Here is a 27,081-nt window from a genome sequence, read left to right as displayed (position 1 = left end):
TGTTAGAATGAAGATGTTATTTCTTCTAGCTAAGACCAATCTCCTGTGTTCTAAATCTCATCCCCTCTCACCTTCGTAAGGAAGATACATCACCTTTTATCCCCTCTCTCCTAGCTTCTTGCTGTTTTCAATTTAATATGCTTAAATCTTTATAAAATATCAATAGTCCCCAATCCTTTTTCAGGACTGAAAGAGCGCCTACATTTCTTCTTTTTGATTTTTAACCTTTTAACAAATTCTGTATATTCACTGTTGGCTTTTCTTTACCTCTCACTTCTATTTCATCTTTTTCTAATCTGGCATTTGCACTCAACACTAACACTAACAATACTCTTCTTGCCACCGTTACCAATGACGTCTAATTTACCAAATCTAGTGGATACTTTGCAGCCCTCATTTCTGTGATTTCTTGATAGCAGTCAACACAGCTGGTTGATTCCTGTTTTTGAAATATTCTTTACTCCCACTTTTCTGGTTTCTCCTTAGTCTCCTTAAGCAGTTTACACTCTTTTCCATCTTTAGAGATCCAAGGCTGAGTCCTGGATCTTAAACACTCACTTTGTACTTTCATGGCTTTATTTATCAAAACGTCAACTACTGCCACATTTGTATCTTCAGGCAAGACTTCTCTCTTGAGTTCTAAACCTGTAAATCCGACTTCCATTTGGTGCCTCCAACTGAAAATATCCTAAACTTAATTTGTAGGTTTATTTCTACATCTGTTCCTCTTCTAATAGTTCCCTCCTCAAATAATGTGGTTATCATGTTTAAACAAAGTAGGTACCTTGTACCCACTTTGCCAATGGTGTAGAACCTCAAATATACAGCCATAAAACCTAAACACCTTTGCACAAATTTAGCCTTTGATTTCATCTACCTTTGTCCAAGAATAATGGCCTTTCTTTCCTTTCCAATTATTAGTGTGGTCTTCTATATTACCTATAGCAGTAAGTTTTTTTTTTTAATCTTTTTTTTTTTTTAAAATCAGAATCCTTGGAACCATGTCATGTTAAGGGAGTTCTGACCTCAGAAGTTTATCTGGGTTCAAAGACTTGTGAGAATAACTTGTTTTATTTAAGACTGCCTTGACTGCCTTTTCCCCCTCTGTTTTACTGTCACATCAGCACATCAATATTATAAAGAGGACACACAACAGCAAGGGTACAATTTCTTATAGCATGTGCGGCCTCCCCATTGGCTCTGTAATTTCTCACAGAGGCATGCCAAGCTCAGTAGTCAGTGCAGCTCACAAGGAGAGAAGTATGTTCATCAGCTCAGAAAAGTATCAACTCTGGGTTTTGTCTTCCATGCCATGCTGGGGTGTATATGTTAGTTTGGGGGAGATAGACCAGTGAAGGATCTACTTTGCTGTCTTCTAAGAAGATTCCGTCTGTGCCATGATTACGTACTTCCACTTTCTATTTTTACTGCCCTCCCACACATTTCCCTTTTTGCCCACATGCAATTAATAACTAAGTCAAGACAATTTTACATCTTCACAAACACTCCTTAATCCAAGTCACTGGCATCTCTTGACTGGCCGTGTTATTACTTTCTCACTTGTCTCCCTGCTCATCCTCCTATCTGTTCTCTTGCTGTCAGCCACTACTGAGCTTTTAAAGTACAGCTTAGATACCATTCTTACCCTTAAAACTTTTCAGTGACTTGCCATTACTCCTCATAAAAGTGAAAAGTTTAAAATATAGGCATTTCTTTTACAGGGTAATTTACATCCAAATTTAATAATTGTATATTTTGGGGTAATACAGCTTATTAAACAGAAATGATGAATATGTCTTATATAATTATGAATTATAACTGTTACACAATTTTAATTTATTTAGAACCAGCCTCTTTTGTTTGATTACTTGCTTTATGTTAGTTACAGCAAAGGAAGGAAAAACCATGTTATAGCTTGGGTAAACCAGCTGTTTTGTGCGACTGACTGTTTCTTATAGCAATGTATTTTTTTGTTGTTGTTGTTACTGTAGCTAATAGAGAAGACCACACTAATAATTGGTAAGCAAAGAAAGGCCATTATTCTTGGACAAAGGTAGATAAAATAAAAGGCTAGATTTGTGCGATGGTGTTTAGGTTTTGTGGCTATATATTTGAAGTCTACACCATTGGCAAGGGGGGCACAGGGTGATGAACTGTGGTGTAGCATTTGGTTGATGGACAAGCTCAATAGAAAGTGTTATGCTAGGCCGGGCGTGGTGGCTCACGCCTGTAATCCCAACACTTTGAGATGCCAAGGTGAGTGAATCACATAGTCAGGAGAACAAGACCATCCTGGCTAACACGGTGAAACCCCGTCTCTGCGAAAAATACAAAAAATTATCTGGGCATGGTGGCACATGCCTGTAGTCCCAGCTACTCAGGAGGCTGAGGCAGGAGAATGGCTCGAACCTGGGAGGTTGAGGTTGCAGTGAGCTGAGATCGCGCCACTGCACTCGAGCCTGGGTGACAGAGCGAGACTCCATCTCAAAAAAAAAAAAAAAAAAAAATATTATGCCAGTCTACATCACACTTCCTATATGTCCTGTGTGTCTGACTTTTTCCATTCAGAATTTTCCAAATGACCCTTGCTTTCACACTGCTTCTTCCGCCGTGCTCTATCACATTCCAAATGATCTGAAGTCCTCTTGAGCCACTGTCCAGACTCTTGGTCTTTAAACTCCAGCCACACTTTCCGTTGTTTACATTCACCAAAAAGTCCTTTCTGACCTTGAACCTTTTCTTTTACTTCTGTCCTTGTGTGGAATGTCATTATTTTTTGCTCCTCATTTTTTCTGACACGTACTCACTTCCTCTATCTAATTCCTTTTTCTTTACACTCATCTTCAGTGTTCTATCCTGAGGGAGCCATTTTTGACTCCCTAAGGATTAGGTGAGGTTCAACCTCCATAGCAGCCAGGACTCCTTCAGAACACTTCTTATATTTGGAATTATAATAACTGATTGTGGAACGATTTATTTAATTTCTTTCTTTTTGACAAGAGGGTCAATTTCATGAGGACAGTAGCCATCCCGCCTTGTTCATAGTTGTGTTCTTTGGCGTGGTGTCAAGACCAGGGCATTGGTGGAAGGAAAGATCAAGGTTAGGATGGAAGGAATGAAGGCAGGCAGGCAGTAGGTTTAGGTTATAATTTTTGCTTGCACCATATTTGGTATGTATTTTTCAGAATGTACATGGTCTTTGATTACCTGTACCTTGTTGTTATCGGTATTAACAAGGTCGTCAAGATCATTGTTGCTTTGTATAATAAGTGGTCAGGTGCTGCTTGGAGAAATGTGTCTGTCAAGATGTCCAACCATCTAGGGCTGTGCTATACAATATGGTAGCCACCAGCAACATGTGGCTTTCGAGCACTTGAAAGTGGCTAGTTCAACTGAGATATACTGTGATTGCAAAACACACAGTGTGTTTTGCAGACTTAGCATGAAGAAAATGAATGTATGATATTGCAATAATTTCTATATTGACTACTAATTTGGGATACATTATGTTAAATAGAATATGCCATTAAATATATACTATATATAAATAGAATACTGTATATAAATATATACTCTATATAAATAGAATATCTACTTTCACCTATATATTGTGCTTATTTAAATATGAGTGCTAGAAATGTTTGAAAATACTTACATGGGGTTTGCATCATGTTGCTATTGGATAGTACTGGCCTGGGCATGAAACTCAGCATTCTTTCCCTTGCTATTAGACCCCAAGGGAGAGAAAAGCCGTTCTGGTGAAATGAGGTGACCTTTTTTTTTTTTTTTTTTTTTTTTTTTTTTTGAGACGGAGTCTCGCTCTGTCGCCCAGACTGGAGTGCAGTGGCCGGATCTCAGCTCACTGCAAGCTCCACCTCCCGGGTTCATGCCATTCTCCTGCCTCAGCTTCCCAAGTAGCTGGGACTACAGGCGCCCGCCGCCACACCCGGCTAATTTTTTGCATTTTTAGTAGAGACGGAGTTTCACCGTGTTAGCCAGGATGGTCTCGATCTCCTGACCTTGTGATCCGCCCGCCTCGGCCTCCCAAAGTGCTGGGATTACAGTCGTGAGCCACCGCGCCCGGCTAAGGTGACTATTTTTAACAATGTGCTATGAAATCTAACAAGTTGTACTCTACTTTTCACTGTACAATCAGGGGCGAGTTTTTCTGATTTTGCCTTACTATATTGCTATCAGAAATTAGAATTTCTGTACATAAACACTATTTTCGAAATAAAATAATTGTTACCATTTGATAGTGTTTTATGGTGTAGAGCATTTATTTATAGTTAGATTATTTTTTCTCTCTCATGAACTTATACTCTAGTAGGCACCATCTATACTTTTTTTGCTAGATTCTAGAATGTGGTTTGTTATGTTTTCATTTAGGCAAATGAAAGTTGGTAAGATTTCAAGCTTTGAAATAAACTTGGAAATTTTTCTAATGTGACAGAAAATGTTGAAATCAACCATAAATTATCTCACAACCGATATTAAGTCCAGAACTCTGAATTTTAAGAAGATACCAGTCCATTAAGCAAACAGATGAAATATACTTTGCCTAAAGGTTTATCTGCAGTGCAGTCAATTGTAATTCTTAATAATGAGACAAGGAAGGGAAGCTTGGACACCTGGAACTGAAACTACACATCACCCATTTAATTATTAGTGAATATTAATTATTATTGCCTAAAGTTGGATCTGATTTGCTGTTCTTAGAGATTTCTGGCATAGCCTTTAATTTAAATCTTGTTATTAATTTCCAGTTATTTATTTCCCCAAGTAGTGAGCTATAAAAAGTATGTTATATACCACTGTGGTGTTTGAACGTGTTCAAATCTGGGTACTTTATGGTACCCAATAACTAAAACATAATATAATCGTAAGTCAGTGTCTTATCATTACCACCATTGTTTTAAAGCCGTAGAACAAAAGAGCTAAAAAAGATCTTGATGATCCAATTCCTTTAGAAAGCTGAGTAATGGAGTGAATGGCAAAGCCGGGACTGGGACTTAAGCCTCCTGAGTCCTAAAGCAGTGTTCTTTCTGCGGACTTCTCCTGAGAGTATATTGGTTCCAAAATGTGGTGACTGACTATTGTTAAATTGAGGAAATAAGGCAGCATCCTTAGGTATGTTAAACTTAATAAAAATCCACAGTTATCTATTTGTGTGCGAATGCATGTGTTTGCATGTGTGTGCGTGCTTATATGTGAAATTTTGATGTCATTCTGGGAAGTAGCCACTTTGTAAATATTATTGCTTTGCTAACGATTCCCCAAAGGACTGAGAGCTCTTTCAGTGTCCCTCATGTCTTTCTATTTTTTTCCTTTTATTGTTGAAGATAACAGAGTATAAAAGGACATTTTTTAAAAATAGACTTTTTTTAAAATTTATTTTTTATTTTTTTTTTAAGAGCAGTTTCAGGTTCACAGCAAAATTGAGTAGAAGGTGTAGGGATTTCTTATATATCCCTTGCCCCACACAAAATGACAATTTCTTAGCTTATCTCCAGAATACATGATTTTATTTGTATTTATTAATATATTTATTAAATAGTCATATACACATGTATTTATCACATAGTCATTTGGGAAACGTAGATATGAATTATGGTAGCTGAATGGCTGCTTTTGCAATTCACGATAGCAAAGTCATACAACGACCTATATACCCATCAGTGGTGGATTGGATAAAGAAAATGTGGTACACATACACCATGGAATACTATGCAGCCATAAAAAATGAAATAATGTCTTTAGCGGGAACACTGATAGAGCTGGAGGCCATTATTCTTAGACTAATGCAGGAACAGAAAACCAAATACCACATGTTCTCACTTATAAGTGAGAGCTAAATGATGAGAAATCATGGACACAAAGAAAGGAACAACAGACTCTAGGACCTTATTGAGGGTAGAGGTTCGGAGGAGGGAGAGGAGCAGAAAAAATAACTATTGGGTACTAGGCTTAGTACCTGAGTGAAGAAATAATCTGTACAACAGCCCCCTTCCCCACCATGGCATGAGTCTACCTGTATAAAAAACCTGCATATGTATCCCTGAACCTAACATAAAAGTTAAAATATGTGTATAGCCCACAACCCCATACCTGCCCCCCCAGATCCCCCCCAAAAAAGTGCTTTTGATTCTTGGAGTTTGGAGAAAAAGGATTAAAAATGAAACAAGAAACAACAAATAAATGTGATTTTCTTAAATCAGAATGTAAACTTATACCAAAGAATATTCTTAAAGAGCTGTTTGCTAAAATGACGAAAATGAATCCCTGCTCCCTTACTTTTGGAAATCTTAAATTGAAGTTTACTAAAATTATGTTTATGAATAATCTAAGGTTTACCTATTTAAATTTCCAGTTACAAAAGTAGTTATGTCTGTATCTTTGCATTTTTGGGAAAGTTATTTTAATAGTTAGAGGAGACCAGGCACTCTGGCTTACCCCTGTAATCCCAGCACTTTGGGAGGCTGAGGTGGGCAGATGGCATGAGCCCAGGTGTTCAAGACCAGCTTGGGCAACATGGCAGAAACCCTGTCTTTACAAAATTACAAACATTAGCTAGGCATGGTAGCACGCGCCTGTAGTCCCAGCTACTCAGGAGGCTTAGGCGGGAGAATCTCCTGAGCTCAGGAGTTGGAGGCTGCCGTGAGCTGTGGTCTCACCACTACACTCCAGCCTGGCCGACAGAGTGAGACACTGAGAAAAAAAAGAGAGAGAGAAAGAAAGAAAGAAAAGAAAGAGAGAGAGAGAGAGAGAGTGAGAGAGAAAGGAAGGAAGGAAAGAAGGAAGGAAGGAAGGAGGAAATAGTCAGAAGAAAGGGATCTCGTCTAACTTTGATCAATGTGTAATATCAGAAAAGTCATTTTTTCCTGCACTAGGGTTCTATTTCTTCTAAGGAGTGGGAATAAGAACAGCTTTCCTGACTGGTGGTTTGCAATTCTCTAAGGAAAACATCTCTTCAAATATGTTATTTTCCTTAAAGCAATAGAATAAACTATTCAAAAATTATTTTTCCTTTAAGATTTAAAATTTGGGAACATAAACTAATAAGCTCCCTATTGTATCCCAAGCTCCTTGGATAGTGTCTGACCCTGGGAGATTCTCAACTACTAAATACTGACACTTGGAAGGGATCCGGCAGATGTGTTCATGACTCAGTCCTTCAGAGTGTTTTTATGTCCTGTTTGCACAGTTCTAGCCACAATGATAATTTTGAATATTACACAGTTTTAATGTTACCCCCATAATGTACCACTTGTTAGAGGCATAATAAACATTGATGCCGAAATAAGACTTCGACCATTGTAATCCGAGCTGTTACGAAATGATTCTGCCTCCCACTTAAAATAGGTGAATCTGCTGGAGAAAACATAACAACAAAAATTAAAATGCATAGTTGCACTCAAAACCAAAAAGGGGAAATCACTACGTGCCAGAAAAGAAGAGGGAATTTATATTTATCGAGATGAGCGGGAACTGAGTTTCTGTACTTCAGGTGGCGATTACTAGAACGGCATAGGCATCAACAGGTGAGCGTTGGGCTTAACCTTTATGTGGGCACAGGAGGCTGGATGTCAGAGGCAGTGTCCTTCTGAGAGACGGTGATCTAGAAAAATTCCTATCTGCCAAGGAAAACTAAAAAGAACTTGATGTGTCCACCTAGAGCAATGGGTGGGAAGTGTCATCTATGAGGAATTAGAAACCCAAACGAGGACCGCTTCCTGGGTGCGGTTCAATATCAAACTGTCCTTGTTGGAATTCCAGACTGAGAAGCTAACGTAAGAACTTCTCTCTAGCTGGGGAAATCCGCGAAGTACTACAAGAGGCCAAAACAAAGCCTTTCCATGGGTTTCATAGTCCAGGGAAACACAAACAGCACAGCTTTCTCTGAGGAAAATCTCAGTCTGATAATTGAAACCATGTAAGGATATAAACCATCAAAAAGAAGAGTAAAGCACAACAAATTGCATAATTCATACCCCAGAGTTGTAGATATTAAGATGAATCTAAAATGAATTTTAAAAATAGTATTTAAAATGTTTATTAATTAAATGAAGCAGAAATCACAAGACAGGAAAAGGGCAATATAGAAAAAAAGGTGAATTTTAAAGAAAATAATTATATAGCGGCCAGGCGTGGTGGCTCATGCCTGTCATCCCAGCACTTTGGGAGGCTAAGGCAGGCGGATCCCCTGAGGCCGGGAGTTTGAGACCAGCCTGACCAACATGGAGCAACCCCATCTCTACTAAAAATACAAAAGTAGCTGGGCGTGGTGGCGCGTGCCTGTAATCCCAGCTACTTGGGAGGCTGAGGTAGGAGAATTGTTTGAACCTGGGAAGCGGAGGTTGTGGTCAGCCAGGATCATGCCATTGCACTCTAGACTGGACAAAAAGAGTGAAACTCTGTCTCAAATAAATAAATTAATTAATTAAATGGAATTAAATAAATAATAATACTCATATAGCAATTACAGTAGTAAGAAAGAAAGCTTACGTGTGTGTTCAAAAATAGGCGCTAAATAATAGAAGAGAAAATGATTGAATTGGAAATGAAAGCAAACAAATCAATTCTTCTGAGAGATTAATAGATGGAAAACATTGAATGAGATTTTAAGAGATAGGAAGTATATATAGAGAAGCTCTAACATGCATTTCAAAGGAGTCCTGGGAAAGGAGAAAAGGTACAATACCAGGTCATCTATAATCAAAGAGATTAAGATAGAGAATTTGTGAGAATTTGCAAAATACAAAAATTCATATGGACCTTTCCCATCATGTGGATTCTTAAAACAATCCACACCTGGGAATATTATAGTAATATTATAAAATCACATTATGATGAAGATACAATATTTTAAAAGAAGTCAGAGAGAAGAGACAGATTAACTACAAATGAAAGATTGCAGACTTGTCAGCAACAATAGTTGCTAGAAGATGGTGAAATTTTTTTTCAGAGTACTGAGGGAAAATAAGCATCTTTTTGATGTTATGTGTCCAGTTAATTGCAATCAAAAAGAGAGAGGAAGAAATAAACAAATGTAATGCCAAACACTGAGACATTTTTACACTTTAATAGATTGGTTCTTTATTGGCTCACAAAGAGGGGGTTGAGTCTAGGGGGAACGAGGGGTTACAATGGTGAGTGAAAAAGATGGTAAACATGTTTGTAAATCTATCATAAGAAATGAAAAAAATCTTATGACGAGCATTTCATGGGTTTAAAAAGAAAATAGAACTAAAATACTAGACAGTAATAGAAATATGTGGATTTGAGTTTTTAGCCATTTGCATTATTTGATAAAAGCTTAGTAATTAACAGTTAAATTTGGATTTTGTTAAACTACAAATTTATTTAGATGTGTAAGGGTTACTACTAAAATAATAGAAACAGAACTGTAATTTCCAATTCAAGATAAAGGGAAGGATTGGAGGGAGTATAAGGGAGACTAAATCAATCTAATTGAAGGAACATAAGGATAAAATAAAGAAGCAAAGAAATGCGTAATAAATAAAAACCACAAACTAAGATGATAGAAATAAAAACAGCTAAATCAGAAAATTAAAGTTAAGGCAAAATGACTGTAGTCATTTATTATGGGAATTTCAAATCAGATGAAAATTCAAAATCCAAATACATGATATTAATACAATGTTGAATGAGATAATCAAATTGCTTGATAATATACATGGCACATTTTTATGTTAAAATGCGCAATGCACAAAACGCAGTAGGTACTTTTTGTGAATATTTACAGAGGGAGTACAGGCACAAAAAGATGAATAGGAATGCTACCTCCCAAATTCAGAAATATGGTTGCATCTTGCTAGCAAAATAATGGAATGGAATTAAAGAGATGACTGTAATGGTTTGATTCTATAAAACGATTTGAGGCAATTATGGAAAATGCTAGTGTTTGTTAAATATGGGTGATGAGTACATGGTTATTTGAGAGGCAGTGAGAATGATAATCTGTTCTGTGGGTTCTGGAGCCAGGCTGCCTGTGCTCAAACCCTTACAGCCCTTCTACTTATGAAACATGGGTGAGCCATTAGGCACTCACTTCACTTACACCTTAGTATTAGCATCTATAAAATGAGAGAAAAAAATACTAACTTCGTAGAGCTAATACAAAGATGGAATGAGTAAGTACTAGACACAGAAATCATTTGAGTCCCTGGCTCATGGTAAGCACTATTAAAGGTTATTATTATTTTTCTGTTTTCTGCATGTTTGAAATAGTTCCTGTTAAAAAGGTAATTCAAATTAATAAAACTGTTAATGGATAGGTAAAATTATAATAAGTCTTCAAATCATAATCAAGATAATCTTCATCAAAGCAAATTAAATTTACTAATAAAAATTCCTATGTGCTACAAATAGATGTTTTTAGAGCCTCAATATCAGAGTTAAAGAAGAAAATCTTATGAACATTGTATCTAATTTGTTTTTCCATTTATGACTACAGAGGTGATCGAGGGACGGAATGGATTATGTGTGGATACATACTTGGGAAGAGTTTCAGTTTTTTAATCTTATGTGGTCACTAGAAAGAAAACACAGATATTCTAAAATTAAACCAGTTTTTATAAAACAAAGTACAAGATTTTGAAGCACCAGACAAAAAACCCAACATTTTTGTATTTTTGATTCTGTAACACATAGACAAAACTCAGCATACATTTTAATGTTTAGTTGTTCTCCCAAACATGTGCCCTTTAAAAATTATTTGTTGACAAATCATGCCTTTTCTTCATACAACGTGTGACATGTTAATGGGAAACTGTTTCAAGTTTTAAAATAGGTTATAGGTGTTAAAGTCAAGCTGGCCTTCTCCATAAGGTTTGAGAGAATCCTTATCTATGACCAGATCAATCCTTGCTGTACTGAATCCTGAAATATGCTTCTTGGAGTCGGCCATGAGAGAAGTAGACTTTTGGTCATGCATATCTACAGTCAGATCAGCCACCCTTGAAAGTATTGTCCTAGCACTTTGTCTGAAAACACTGGTTTCTTTATTCATGAGATCTTAGCCTCTATGTCACAGTCCATCATTATCAGTCACAGTGGCAGTTCCTTATACCTGTTTCACTTGTCCCTAAGAGCCTCCCAAAATGAATGAGTTACAGCACTCAACCCATGTTTACATATTTACAGTGTGTGTGTTATCCACATTTGATAAATATTTTCAGTGCTCTTTTGTGTGATGTACTATCAAGTAATAAATTAATTGTATTAGTATAGTTTGTCTAGATTATAATTTAATTGAAATTTTAATAATCTTCATTGATTGACAGTGGTAAGAGATGTATCTATTAAAAATATTTTCTCCATTTTTAATTCTAACATTAAAAATAGCTTGTAAGTATCTCTCTTGACCTGAGAATCCCTCAGGTTTCTGGGACCTAGACTTGGAGCCACTGAACTCTTCCAATACAGTCGTTTTATAGATGAAACCTGAAGCCCAGAGAGAAGAAACTAGGTCACTGAAAAAAACTATGTTTGCTTCCTATGTGCTACTAGGCACTATGCTAAGAACTAGGTATTTTGTAATAAATACAAGTTACATGGCCTCACCCTCAGGGATGCTACAGTCTAGAGTGGGAAATAGATAGTAAACCACAAAGAGAAGTAGCTGTCTAGTTACAAATTGGACTACCTGCAATGAAGGGAGGAAAAAACAAAACGAAACAACAGTGTGCTGCCAGATAATATCTGTACAAATGTGGAGGCAGATTTAGGTTGGAGGCCTAGACAAGACCTCTATGAAGTTGTATTTATGCAGCGACTTGAATTTATTTCAGGAAGAAATCAATCCAGGCAGAGGGAAATACATGTGCAAAAATCCCTGGGTCTGAACAGAAAGAGGGCACATGTGCCTAGAGCTTAGTGAGCCAGGGAGAGAGTAAATCGAGATGATGATGAAACCGTAGGCAGGAGCCAGATGGTGCAAAGCTCTCCCGGCCATGCTAAGGGTCTGACGTTTTATTGTAAATGAAATGGGAAGCTGCTAAAGAGTTTAAGCAGAAGAGTGGCATGATCCAATTTATACTGTAGAATATTACCTTGACTGTAGTGTGGTTTGGAAGGGAAAGAGTGTTAGTGAGGAGGCTATTAATGGAATCTAGCCCGGAGCACTTGATGGCCGGAACAAAGGTGGAGGCAGTGGGGAAGGAGAGGAGCAAACAATTGGAATTAGACCCCACATGTCTGGATCCCAGTGCCCTGCATATGCCCCTGCACCATAGTGCCTGAGCTTACCAGGGTCAAGTCTGATGGATATGTTCTTGGAACTCTCAACTGCTCTTTTGCCAGAAGTATTATTACACCACTAGAACTCACTCTGGTTGACCCTGCAAAAGCAAAGCATTTTTTTGTGTGTGTGATGTTATGAAAAGATGATAGACACAAATCGCATTTAACAACAATACTAATATACTTGCAGGTAATTTACATTTGGGGCGCATGAGGGAATTCCTCAGGCTTGCCAACCTGGGTAAACAGATCTCCTCTGATATCCAAGGCAGTTTCAGGACAAGTCCAACATTTGTGCAGCTCCCCTGATGTCAGGGAACTGTCATGCCTGTGCTCGCCCAAATAATGTGTCCTGTTCATTTGTTTCTGGTGCCAAAAGATGTGTCTGTGAAAAAAGAGACCAACTGAGAAGATTTTTCTATGCCAAATGAGGATGCTTTTATTACAGAAGACTTTCTGTGTGCATACAAGTGTCTGCATCCCTGCCACTTTTTTGTGACAGGAGGCCAAAAGCTATGTTTGCAACTCCAGTTTAGTGTTTGCTTTTTATTCCTGGCCCCTGGCTTTATAGATTTCCACAAGGTTTGTGGGCTGGTCACAGTTAAAGAAGTAGAGAGATATATTAGCACGTTAGAGTTCTTCAAAAGACAATTGATGATTAACAATGAGGTGTAAAGCAAAAAGCTTCCACCCTGGCTCTGGCCTGGATTAACTCTGTAATTTAGCACTAGCGATTTCACCTGTGTAAGCCTCAGTGCCCTAATATTATATGAAAAAAAGCCCAAGGATAGCACCTGCCTTAAATTATTTCAATGAAAATTCAGAGATAATCCACATAAAGTGCCTGGCATTTGTTAACTCCTTGGCATTTCCTTTCTGTGAGTGAAACTCAGGAGAATTTGCCTGTTGCTACTGCTTAACTAACCATGGATTTTCCTATCTACATTAATTCGGTCTGAAAGTTAAATCTACCATATGAGCATGGCGTCCTAGTCTTAGGGCACACTATAATGTGTATTCCTAATTTCTTAGAACAGCCTTTAGTTGAGTGGGTCTTAGTCATCTAAACAATTTCACAAGAAGCAAAGTATGGCTGTGCATGAAGAAATGAAATAGCTTTCTGGATACCATGCAGCTAGTTTGGGGTAAGATCAGGAAACCTCTGGGAGGCACAGAACGGGAAGATCCTGGTATGTTAAAGAACTCTGACTCCAGGGATTGGAAGATGCGCTGCCATGGGAATTTCCCCTCTCCCTGGTGTTTTGTTTCTTCATATGTAACATGAGCCTTGAATTCGATTATGCTGAATGGCTTGTCTGGCTCTGAAATCTTAAGATTTTAGGATTATCTTCGTGTTTGAAGTGTCTTGTGGTCTACATTCTTTGAGCCGCCTGGAAAGCCACATTCATTCCAGGTCTACTTCTCTGGGTGATCGTTTGAGAAAGACCAGGGAGTTGTAATCCAGTGAAGTTGACCAGGGTCAAACTCCCCTCCATGAACAGAGATTCTTAAAAGGCAAGAAGGTATTTGGCTTCATGGGAATGCCTGCGTTGAGCTTTCTTCACCCACACCTTCATTAATATTCTACATTTAAATAGTGCTCCCTTAGGAAGATAATGATTGATTTGGATTCGGATTCGGGATTTGGATTTACAACTGAAATGAGACTTTCATTCTTAAGGTGGCTGAAACGTTAGCACACGAAGCATAGTCAGTCCTCTGGCTGGCAGTTTTTTCCATCCCCATTGCCACTGCCTACGGAAGGCCCTTATTATATGGAATAACTCCGTAACTGGCTCCCATAACTGCAATATCACCCATTCTAACTCAGCCTTCACTATTGTCCCCGACTTTGACTTTCTAAAATACTACCCTCATAATTTTAGCCCCTGATTTAAAATCCTTCCCAATTTTCCCATTGCTTAATGCATTGCCTCTGAAGCATGTGGGGCATGACAGCCATTGGCATATGAAAAAAAAAACAATTACAACTTTTTTTTAGATACAGGTTCTCACTCTGTCTCCCAGGCTGGAGTATAGTGATGCAATCATAGCTCACCGCAGCCTTGAACTTCTGGGCTCAAGCGATCCTCCCACCTCAGCCTCCCCAGCAGCTAGGACTGCAGGTGTGCACCACTATGCCTGGCAATGACAACTTTTGTTTGTGTTTATCATTGATCCCATTTTAAAATTCCTATTTTGATTTATATTATACACAAAATTTACAGAGTGGCACATACGCATGGCATAAATTATACATGTACATATATGGAGGCTGTGGGATTAAAATATTTTACTGACAGAGAGGTATAATTAGAAAAGTTTGGAGATCATTGATTTAAGGAATAAACTAAAAGTTGTTATTAGCTTTGCTTAAGGATCCTCAAGTGTCCTGAACCCTGCTTCTTTTCTGCTGTCGCCTCTAGCCCCTGCATGCACCCCCGTATTTCCTTCACCCTGACCACACCCATCTACATGCGTGGTCCTTGCACATGCTAAGCACATGTGTCCGTCTGTGCCCTTGCTCCTGCTGGTGCTGCTCAAAGCAAAATCCTCCTGCCTATTCTAGGCTAACTATAAAATAGTGCTTCATCTTTAAAGCTTTTTTCAACTGCTTCTTGTCCCAGAACCTGCCATCCCAGGTAAAATTAGCATCCCCATTCTGTGATTCCATGGCATTTTTGTTTGTTCATTTATGACAGCACTTTTCATGTTCACTGAAATAATGATTAGTTGTGTATGTGTCTCCCTGATGAGGCCGTGGGTGCCTTCAAGGCAGGAATTGCATCTTACTCATCTTTGTACCCAGCACCTAGTGCATATCGGAAGTCAATAAACGGTGCTGGAGCTATTTTAAATTTTCATGAGCATATTACAGAGAAGAATCTAGGAGGAAGGGGGCTAATGCTATGAGGAATAAAATTGACTCAGTACAAAAACCTTGTCCCTATTGGCATTTCACATCTTAGCTCAGTTTTCCTGCCCTCCGTCTCCTGTCTTCTACAGCTCAGACTGCTTTGGTGAAGAGGAAACTCCAAAACTGCAGGTTTTTTTCTTTCCGTTTAGCTTTGAGACAGTGTGAAGGTTAAGGATTGCCTGTCTCAAGGTCATTCAATTCCTGTTGAAATGTGAGGCAACTCAGGGCTTTGGAGACTGTGCAGTTTATCGGGGAGGCTGCTGTGCTTGTCAGACTGTGTTCAGTGTGCAGGACCAAATTGGAAGAAACGCACTAGAGGCCAGAGGCATTATATTAAAAGGCTATAAGCAGCTAGCTCTTTGCACAAATGAGAAACTCCTTTGAAAGTCACAAGTGACCAAGGAAAATGCCAGGTATATCTTATTACTTTCGTTCCTTCAGCATACAGACACTCCTCATCTCCCTTGTGCCTGGCACTGTGTTCGGTGCTGGGATAGAGTTGATGAATAAGGTCTCTGCCCTGAGAAGTTCATAGTTCAGCAGCAGACACAGGGGTGTAAACAAGCACCTCTAAAATAGTGCACAGCTCTCCTAACCTGTGCACCACGGAGCTCTGAAGAGGAAGTGATTAATTTTGCCTCAGGGTGTCAGGGAAGACCCTGTGGAAGAAAGCAGTGCTTAGAAGGCTCTGGAGGACCCCTGGGCAGAGGAGGAAGGCAGGGGTTGTGCATTTCAGGCAGAGGTATCTACAGAAGCAAGAGAAAGCAAGTAGAGAAAGGACTGGCGGACTTTCTCATTAAAGGGTCTGTTGGCAAAGATTTCGGTCTTTGCAGGGTATAGGGTGTCTGTTGCAACTACTCACCTTTGTTGTTGTAGCTTGAAAGCAGCCAGAGACAATGCATGACTGAATGGGCATGGCCATGCTCTAATAAAACTTTATTAACCAAATTGGCAACCACAGGGCTACAGTTCGTGAACTCTTGGCATAGAGGAAGGATCTTCAGAGAGCCTCTAATCTGTTGGTTATTAATCTTTTCAATTATTAGGATTGTTTTACACTTACTGCTCCCTGCTCCTGAAAAGCATTTCTGTTAGATATCCTTTATGGTTTCCTTCCTCTCTTTCTTTAGGCCACTGTGATGTTATCTTCTATTCGTTCTGTCGACAATAGCACATCCATCCCTTGCATGCTCTATCCTTTTTTATTGCTTTAATTTTCATCATAGCACTTATATGAACATTTTATTATATATTTTATTGTTTATATGTTTATTTTCCATCTTCCTACTAGAATGCACGCTTTATGTTTTTACCTCTGTTATATTCAGTGGTGAGCTGAGCTGATGGTGCTCACCTCTTTCCAGCTTCACGTCTGTGTTCAGTGATGTCAAGTAGTAGTTTTAAATCAGTCATAGTTGAAGTATTTGCACTGTGGAAATCATCCCATGGACGTCTAGTTTTGGATTTTCTTTTCTGCTCTGTTTTTCTGGCAGGGGAGGGAGGTGGGGGAGAGTTGGTTTACTAGCATGCACTGATTATCCCTTTTGCCCAGAAGAATAACTGTCACAAAGGCTGCTGCTTAATAAATATTCATTTTTTAAAAATAAAAATGTGCCATTAGTGTCTGTTGATAAAGAAAATAAATATGCACTTAGTTACAGAATCCTCTTGGAATATTAGCACTTTTGGGGTTGATTCATGGCCTTCGGGTCGGTAGCTGCTCATGGTGTCTCTCATCTTCATTTGGCCGATGGGGAGATTGAAGATGACGAACAGGACCTGACTCATTTTACTCCACAGAGCAGATTATGCCAGGCTACAGTGACACGTCTTCAACCTTATCCTTTCAGTTCTGGAAGGTGTTCCTCTAGGTCTGTTCACCGCAGTCTCTTGAGTGAATTAGGGGCCTGAGGCCTGCTTCTCCTTTACTAAATAGCATATATTTTTAATGAATCCCCGTAGCTCAGTACAGTCGCAATTTTTCAGTGTGTTCAGAAGTCCAGGTAAGTTCTATCCCTTTTCAAATGCTTACTGTAGCTCATTTCTGATTTGTCGGAGACTTTGATTTATGGTATCTAAATATGCCCTAGTCTATCCCCTTTAGTCATGATTGGTCAGAAATATATTTGCTTACGAACATTTTCTAACCCTAATAATCTGATTTTGAAGTCTGCATCAGTGTAATGCTCCGGAAGCACTTGACAAGAATCGCATTTAACAGCTTCTCAATCTCAGTTCCTTCGAGTGGACAACTTTAAATGTTAATACAGAAGGCTCATTTGTAAACCCAAAGAGACTGATTAAAAGAACCCATCAAACTACTCCACAATCCATGTTTAACGTTTATAAAGAAGATTGCATTTTCTGGGTGCCTGGTAAACCTTGTTTTTAATTCCCTGTCTTACGCACCAACTAAGGAAACAGAAAAGTGAAATTGTATTTAGTGGACCAACCGGCTTATCCCAAAGCTTTCCAGGACACCAGGGTGAGAAAGGATCTTTCATTCTCACTCAGAGTGTCTCAGCCTCTGGAGACATCCACGTCCTTCACAGCTGCTCTGACCTGTAGTTTTTCTGCTGCTTTCTGGCTATATCCAGTGATAGAAAACTCACTCTTTCCTTAGGCAACCTGTTCTTTCTTTGAATACGATTAACAGAGAGTTCTTTATTATCTGCATACCTGGTAACTTTCACCCATGGAGGCACTCAGAACAAATTGGCTGCTTCTTATTTCTTTGGATTTTCAAGAATGTGGAGACAGCTCTCCAGATCCCCCCTTTTCTAGGCTCTCACATTCCTCCAAATCCCCCCTTTTCTAGACTGCACAGCCACTGTTAATTCAGCCATTCTTCCTACGACAGTCATTTATACCCTCTTTATTTGGCTCCCTTTCCTCTGGGCATGTTCCAGTTTTGCCAGTATTCTTTTTAAAGTGACTGAACAGTGCTAGAGAGTGGCTGTGACTTTGGGTAAAAGTGATGCATCTTCCTGGAATCTCAAAAAAACTGAAAAATGAGAAAAAAGTACCTCATACAGCCAGTTGTTATGCATAATAAATAAAACCATAGTAAAATGATCAGAAGCCTACCTGCCACGAAGGAGATGGGTTCAAAATATGGCCTTTGTTATTAAAAGTACTATTAATTCTCTAGATATGGCCTCCATTACATAATTTTCCTTAGTGTTATAATAGTTTTCATTTTAGATTGGAGTTTATATGTAGAATCTTTCTCTAAAGTTTGGGTATAGGTGAATACGCTGGCCCTAGAAGATTTTAGTATCAAAGATTGTATATACACATATTTCTTGCACAGTTTTCCATAACTGCTTCTCTATCAACCCATACTTTAATAACTGATGCACAGCTAGATACTCTCCCCTCCTTATTCTCTCCTCTCTTCTCCCTTCTTGCTCCCCAACCCTGTTTTAATAAGGTAAGAATTTTGCTCTTTGGAAAGGAAGGGATGATGTCCATTCTGTTTATAGGAACTGAGTTCTTGTCTGAACTCATCCGTGTGTTAGCTGTGTGACCTTGGATAAGACACTGTCTCTCCCAGCCAGAGTTTTGGTTTTTTTTTTTTTTTTCTTTTTTTTTACCTTTGAAGCTAATGAAGGAAAGTGTCGATCCTTTCCACGTCTAAAATTCATCCTATTTCCTATAATTGAATATTCATCCTGAGATGTGTGACTGGGACCCCTTGGCTCTGTCTCTGTTCTGGGTTTCCATCGTGTACCTAGGAAATACTCCGTATCACTAGACGGACTGTCAAGCTGGCAGGAACGTCTAGATAGCTCTGGCATGTGTCAGCTTTCTGAGTGGCTCTGAATTCAAACCTTCTGCTGAAATTGCCATGTCATCCTGATGGGAAGCAGTATTGAACTCGAGGTCCCATCCTTTACCTTCTTTATCACTCAGCCTCTTTGAGGAAAACATGTATTACTTGCTTTTTTGGCTGTACTTAGTATTTTTAATAAACCTATTATTTCAGAATCTTTTTAATTTATAGAGATGTGAAGATAGTACAGAGTTCCTATATACCCTATATCCAATTTCCCATAGTAACAGCTTACATTAGTGTACAATATTTGTCACAATTAAGAATCTATATCATTACAGTATTTTTAACTAAAATCCATACTTTATTCAGATTTCCTTCATTTTTACATAATACTCTTTTTCAGCTCTAGGATCTCATTCAGAATACCCTATTACATTTAGTTGTTATGTCTTTTTAGACTCCTTTTATCTATGACTTTTTCCTAGACACTCGTTTTCTTCAATGACATTGATAGTTTTTTTTTTTTTTATTTTTTACTTTTAACTTTCATGGGTATATGGTGGGTGTATATATTTGTAGGGTACACGTGATATTTTGATGCAGACATACAATGCATAGTAATCACATCATGGCAAATAGGTTATCTCTCACCTCAAGCATTTATCCCTTCTTTGTGTTATGAACAATCCATTTTGAGGAGTATTGGTCAAGTATTTTGTAGAACATTCTTTAATTGGCATTTGTCTAATTTTTTTTTCTCATAATGAGACTGAGGTTGTGGGTTTTTTGGAGGAAGATCACAGAAGTAAAGTACTATTCTCATCACATAATCTCAAGAGTACATACTATCAGCATGTTTTATAATTGATGATATTAACCTTGATCACCTGACTGAGGTAGTGCTTTGTTTGTTAGGTTTCTCCACCATAATATTACTGTCTCCTTCCCTTTCCGTATTGTATTTTTTGGCAGGAGGTTCAAAGCCCATTACACGCAGCCAATGGAAGTTTAATTCTTCTTCAGTTCACTGCCCAAGGGAGGTGTTTCAATGGCTGTCATCTTTTCTTTACCTGTTATTCAGGGACCCAATGTTCTTCCCTTCTGTTGCTTCTGTAGCCCCCAGGGCTATGTTATCTTCATCTGGCTGGTGTTAAGGAAAAGAGAATGTGGAGGAGAATGTTTGCTTTTAAAAACCTTGGCCTGAAAATGGCACACATCACTTCCACTTACATTCCATATGACACTCATTCATCTGCCAAACCCAACTGCAAGGGAGGCTAGGACATATGGTCTAGCTGGGTGCCCAGAAAAAAGAGGAAATGGATTTCAGTGAAACGCTTGCAGTATTTGCCATACCACTTTAGAGCACAAAAGGGAACAAACCAACCGTTCCTCCCCTACCATCTAATAATATGGCCATCATTTCATTAAAAAAAGAAAAATAGTAATGGAAGAGCATAATTTTAAAATCAAAGAGTCATATAAACTGAAAAAAAATTAGGTGCATAGAAAACCTGTTCCATTGACCCTATTTGTCTTAGTGTCACTGTTGTGTTATGAACATTTGTTGAGAACAGGCACTTACTTGCATGTCTGCATTTGAGAACCCTTTTTTCTATTCTGTCTGTACCAGGCTGCATCATGTCCAGAGTTGTCATGTTTTGTGTGGAATGCCTTTCCTCTGGTTTCCTTGCCTACAGCAGTCCTACTCATTCTTTAAGTGACAGATGAAGTGTCTTATCCCAACCTTCAGACAGAACTGGTCACTTGCTCCTTGGTGACATCACATCCCTGTGATTCACTTCCTCGTTTATCAACTCTCCCACACTAGTATTATATACAAATATGTTTCATGCATTAGACTGGGTGCTCCCTGAGGACAGCAATGGTTTTATTCATATCTTGGGTCCCCAAGCATAGTCTGACGAATAAATGTGCATTCGTTGAATGTACCCAGGATGCTGGATATGCTGAATATGCTGAAAAGTTGTCTCATTTTGTACCTCCTTTCTTTAAAATAGAGCAAAACATGTTCTGGCTTTCCCCCTTATAAAAGAGATCCTCACTTATGATAGTCGAGTCTTCATGGAGGAGGTGATGTTGAGCTGAACCTGGAAAAGTTGGTAAGACTTGATAGATGGTAATAGACATAAAAGATGCCAGTCAGGCTACACAGCTTTCTGTGCCCCATCTATGTTATATATGTTCAGGGTATTTTTTTCAACAGATGATCAAGTCTCCTTTGGAACTTCTATAATATAGAATGTTCATTTTCACATATCACAAGATAATTAAAACGCAGACTCTGGGCTTGTTCTGGCACTGCTCTCAGAGATGGGTGCTCAGAGTCTGATGCTCATTATCCTGAGCCGGAGTTCCCAACCTGAATTACCAGGGCTCCAACAGGGGATGGCTCCACCAAGGCTAAAGAAGTGTTTAATTACAGGTACAGAAAGAGGAGCGCGAAGAAAACAAACAATCATTTACAGGTTTTAACGACTAAACTGCCATGCATCTCATTACCAATAAAAAATGACTTCTTAAAGTGACTTTATCAAGCTTATTAGAAATAAAGTATGAATTGTAAGAAAGTTGTCCTCTTCCTCCCTTCTATCATTTTCTATCCTGTACTTTTAGCTTTAGTGGCTTTACAAGCTCAGTTAATATTTTACTAAAGCAGACGCTGGAGACATACTCTTTTCTCAGAATGCTGCTTTTACCTCCCTTATACCGTGTCCTTGATTTTCATAGTTGAAACATTAGACTTTAATTAGGATGTATATTTTATGGGTTTTCTAGTTCATACTTTGTCATTATTCATTTGAAATTTGCAGTGATTATAGAGTAGCACTTTTTAAAAATCTTACTATATAGGTACAAAAACTTGAAACTCAGATGTTAGTTAGATGAGTTGCTCAGGGCCACACAGCATTTGAGGTTCAAATCTATAGGTGAGTCTACCACATCAGAAGCTGCGCGTCAGCCAGGCAGCCAAAGGCAGAGGCACACAGAGAGCTGTTTGCGGCAACTATCACAAGGACAGAAAACCAAACGCTGCGTGTTCTCACTCATAGGTGGGAATTGAGCAATGAGAACACTTGGACACAGGAAGGGGAACATCACACACCAGGGCCTATCTGGGGTGGGGGGAGTGGGGAGGGATAGCATTAGGAGAAATACCTAATGTAAATGACGAATTAATGGGTGCAGCACACCAACAAAGCACATGTATACATATGTAACAAACCTGCACATTGCACTCATGTATCCTAGAACTTAAAATATAATTTCTTTTCCGAAAAAAAGAGAGTTGTTTGCAGCGTTAGCTAGCCATGTGTTTCCCCAACTTGTCCATAGTTGTGGGAATAGATGAGCCTATGGAGGAAGTGCATTGAAGACAAATCCATTCTTCTATTTCTGCCAGCATTCAAGGCAGAGGATTCTACTGTGCTCAAAGTAAATAGAGACTTACATGAAGGAACAAACAATCATTCAGTGTAACTTCAAGATTTTTATTGGTGAGGACATTGAAGTTCACAAATTTTAAAAATTGAATTTATTTAACTCATAAAGACAATACCTACCTATTAATTAGAATGCCTAGTTTCCAGGTCAGTTCTTTGCTCATCAGCCTGCTTCCTCATTCCCGATTTCTTTGACATGTCTTTTGCTTCTTAGGACTGCTGTGAAAAAGACGTGTTGATAGAGGCATTGCCCCATATTCCCAAATAATGTGAATGTGATCAAGTCACATGTGCAAAAGTCCCAGCGACAGACACTTGTTACAGGGTGTAGGCCAATTCTCAAAGAATTAATCACATTGAATGTTTAACTAGAATTCTCTTTTAGACCTAAACATTAATAAATGCATTCAGTGTAACACAGAGTGCCTACCATATTGCTGGGCAGAAAAAAGGCATTCTTGGTAAAGATCAGTTGAAAAAATGGGTGAAGGATGAAGTTGACTAGCTTAAATTCAGTGATTGTCCTTCTGAGGATACCATGTTGCTACTTTAGCAATCATGTGATTTCCATCTTTGCCTCAATTTTTATCTCTAGAAGCAGCATTTTTCTTTTTCTCCTCATTTTAATGAAATAATTAGGGCTATAAGTGCCCTAGAATAATTCATTTTTGCTCAACAATAGAGACAAAAATGGTGATGCGGTGGAAATTAGATTGTTGCTGGCAGCCAGCACTGCAATGAGAAAGCTTTAAATATTTATATTAGCTGATGCACAAAAATTCAAATGTGTTATACAAAGGTTAGTTTGAAAGTGTTTGTGTTTGAGGGTTTTTAAAAGTTGAGCAATTCTGGTTTGAAATACTTAGAGAAATATGTATGACTTGATTTTTTTTTTTTTTTTTGGACTGGAGAACTTTGGAATACTGAGGCTCCTCTCTGAAGAAGTTCGTAGTGAAGGTGAAATTTGCATTTCCACATATTTCCCAGTGTCATCTCATGGCCATGGAAGTTTTGCTGTTGCCTGTGCTTCTTCTCATCCAAACTATTCTTTCTGGCTGAACTTGATCACAAATTCAAAACCCAGGAGCTTCTGATGGAAAGCTGACATCCTACAGAAATAGAGGCCTTATGAACCTGGTTATGACTACTAGAAACTTAGAAATTACAGAAGCATTTGGCCTAAACAATAATTCTGAAATGAGACTATAATGTTGGTGAAATCTTGCAGTCAGACACCAGATGTGCAAAGGAGGAAAATAATTCACTTTTTAGCATGTCTCGGTATTTTCCTAATCATAATTTGCTTTTATTTATTTGCATTTAGTTTATTGCTAAAAGTGTTAAAGCTCTACCTCTAGATGGAATAAAAAGCATAGATATGCTACTGAAATACCCAACTCCCAAATACGTAATTCAATATTTAAGCTATTGGCATTTACGTATTTACTTACAGGATGTTTTTAACAATTTGTAAGTGTGCATTTGTGTAAGCCAAATAAAAATTTGAATAATTATTTTGTTTTGCAGAACCCCAGCTGAAAGGGATTGTGACAAGGTTATTCAGCCAGCAGGGATATTTCCTGCAGATGCACCCAGATGGCACCATTGATGGGACCAAGGACGAAAACAGCGACTACAGTAAGAAACATCAGCTTCTTACAGTCTGATTACAAATCAAATGTAGGGTCCAGTGTATCTTATACTTAAAGCATTGCTAAGCTGCCTTACCAAACTATGCCTTTCAAACTATTTAACTATTAGTAAGCTGGTGTCTTTTCCTTTATCCTTCTTGCTATGATTTCCTGCAGCAAATACACAGTATAGGAGGGAGGTTATGCAGGTAAGAGAAGGTAAGAGGCTTAAAGGTATTTCCTTTGGTCAGTGGGCAAGAATATACTCCCGTCACGGTGTTTGTAGGCAGCATGATGATAAACACTCCTAGGAACAATACAAGCACATCTTCCAACACAAGATGGTATTTAAATCCCGGAACCAAGAGATGAACAAGTTATAGTTCGATGATGAACAAGTTAGGTATTTCTCAGAACGCAATTTCTGACAGACAAAAATTACCTCTTAAGGTAAATACTGAGTACATGTATGTGTGTGAATATGTACATATGTGTGTGTGTTATATATCTATATATAATATACATATATGTTATTTTATGTTAAAGGCAAAATTGCTGATTTTAAAAGGAAAATATATTTAAATATCACGATTACATATGGCACATGTAATAAATATATATAACAGTAAGAAGATAATGAAGACTGATAGACCTGAAATGGAATTTAAATTTTTGGGGGGGAAATAAAAATGCCGAGCATTCAAAGATTAATAATAATTTCTCTGGATATAGTTTTTAAGTGATCTAACTTTAGAGTTGACAAGTTCAAAAATTAAATGCAATCATCAAGGTATGACAAAATGAATTTGCAGTCTAGAAAAATTTCAAATACAAGCTCCAGAGGCAAGATTGATAGCTCTCATATCTTTCAAATTTTGCATAATCATATACAGATACCTGAGGGCAAATTTGTGTCATTCTAAAATTATGTATGGTGCCATATTGTTTCCTAATGTTTGTCTGTCTTCATTGCTAGATCTTTAGTGTTGAGCACACAATAAACACTCATTGATATCTGTCCAAACAAGTTGTGATTCTGATGGATGTAATTTTGTCATCAGGCTGATAATCTACTAAACTGCATAAAGTAATATAGGAAGCTAGATATTTTATAGTGAAATATCTTTTAAATTATTAAGAAATATTTGAGAAAAAATTTAAAGTTCCTAAAGAATGAAAATGATCTTGTCCACCCTTTCTAAGTTATTCTTTGTTCAGTTAATATCACACATTTAGAATATAATTTACAATAGATAAAAGATCTTATTATAAAGAATTTCATTTCAGTTTTCTTGCTCTCAGATTTTTCGCTAAGTTGTTGATTGACTTATTTTGGTTTGCATTGGTGGCGTGTTTTTGTGAGAGCATTCTTTAAATGATTAAAGCTTTCAATTAAAGCTTCAATTAAAGCTCAGTATAGAAGAATCAGGATAGTTTTCTCTCCGTGTATTTTCATTTATTGCATCTGTCATTAAATGTCGATTTAGTGAGGCTACAAATATAGATGCAAGAACCAGGGAACCACTTAGTTGTGTCACTTATCTGTACTAACTCCAAGATATTACTAGTTCTCAGGTTTTATTTCTATAAAATGTGGTGGCTGGAGATGGTGATGATATATCAACATCTCTGTCAGCACCATCCATCTAACTTTTAAAAAAATTGAAAAATTATAAATCGATGAAGATAGAATCAATCCCTAAGTAAGACAATTAGCCATATTCAGTCTACAAAATGCTATCTTTACCCAGCCAACTATCTTGCAAATACATGACATATATCATGGGGCAAAGACAGAAGGGTGTGGAAGTGCAGGTTTGGGGTCAAGCTAGGACAAATCCTTCCTGCATTCTTTCTAGGAAAATGATTGACAGTGCTTGCTTTGTTGATGCTGGGTTAACTGCTAGTGTAAATCTACACCCACGTGTACATTTGTACCTTCCTTCATGCATATATACATATATATATATATATATATATATATATATATATATATATATCTTAGCATACTGTCATTATGCCTACCACACACAAACACACATACACACACACACACCAAAGGGCATGCATTGTGTCAAATACGTACTTTAAAAAATTCTCTGAACTCACAGATTTAAACTAATATTTTATTAAGATAAACTACCACACACACTTTTTAATCAATTGTTTTTAAAATCATTTAGGTGTGCAAAATATAAAGATTAATACAAGTTTATCTGGATACCTACCACTAGCTTTTTTAAAATTAATTAAAAATAGCGATATAGTTTAACCTCCTTGTTGTGATATCCCTGATGGAATCTTGCTTTCCTTCATTACCAGATATAATAACTCCCTGGAATTTTGTATATCTCATATATATGCAATTTAATAAAAAATTTTAATTCATAGCATTGTTTTGCATATTTTAAAATATTTTGTAAGTTAGAACATTATCATAAATATGTTTTATGTACTTTAATCCCCAACATTATGGTTGTGAGGTTTGTCTATGGTAATATATTTATTTGTTTTATTTCTTTCATTTTTGTAAAATATTCCACTGTATGAATGTATACAAACATATTTATTCATTTTCCTTTTTGTGTATAATTATTGTTTCTATTTTAAGGCCATTACCAATAGTGCTGCTAAGATCTATCTTATAGACGTTGAAGATGCCTTCTTTAACAGTCCTCTAAAAATTACACTTTTCACTTTGGAACTCTCTGTTTTCATATCCCACTTTCTGAAATATGTATTATTGCTGTTTATTTATTTTTGATCTTCCTTCCCAGAAGAATGCATGTTCCGTGAGTGAAAAGATTTTGACTGATGCCTCATGCACTGTTAGAACCTAGAATGAATGGTCTGTAACACATAGTAAGCACTCAATACAAAGTGAGTGAATGAATGACTAGGTGCATGAATGTCTCTGTCAATATGTACAAAGTTTCTGTAGGTCATTGGCTAAAATACTGTTATCCACGTTTTATTTTTTTGAGATGGAGTCTCACTCTGTCACCAGGCTGGAGTACAGTGGCGTGA

At 37.7% G+C, this 27,081-nt stretch overlaps 1 protein-coding gene across 3 annotated transcripts in view; it reads left to right on the top strand.

The window, feature by feature from the left end:
* The window catches only part of FGF12 (fibroblast growth factor 12), a 585,431-nt gene that overhangs the window by 349,294 nt on the left and 209,056 nt on the right, over positions 1-27,081 (top strand). For all 3 annotated transcript variants that reach the window (XM_008009538.3, XM_038002368.2, XM_008009535.3), the window contains one exon: positions 23,951-24,061. In XM_008009538.3, the coding sequence (XP_008007729.1) occupies positions 23,951-24,061 (111 nt within the window). The remainder of the gene's footprint in view (positions 1-23,950; positions 24,062-27,081) is intronic.

The sequence above is a fragment of the Chlorocebus sabaeus genome, chromosome 15, assembly GCF_047675955.1.
Source record: "Chlorocebus sabaeus isolate Y175 chromosome 15, mChlSab1.0.hap1, whole genome shotgun sequence".
Taxonomy (NCBI): Eukaryota; Metazoa; Chordata; class Mammalia; order Primates; family Cercopithecidae; genus Chlorocebus; species Chlorocebus sabaeus.
This window is presented reverse-complemented; position numbering and strand designations above follow the sequence as displayed.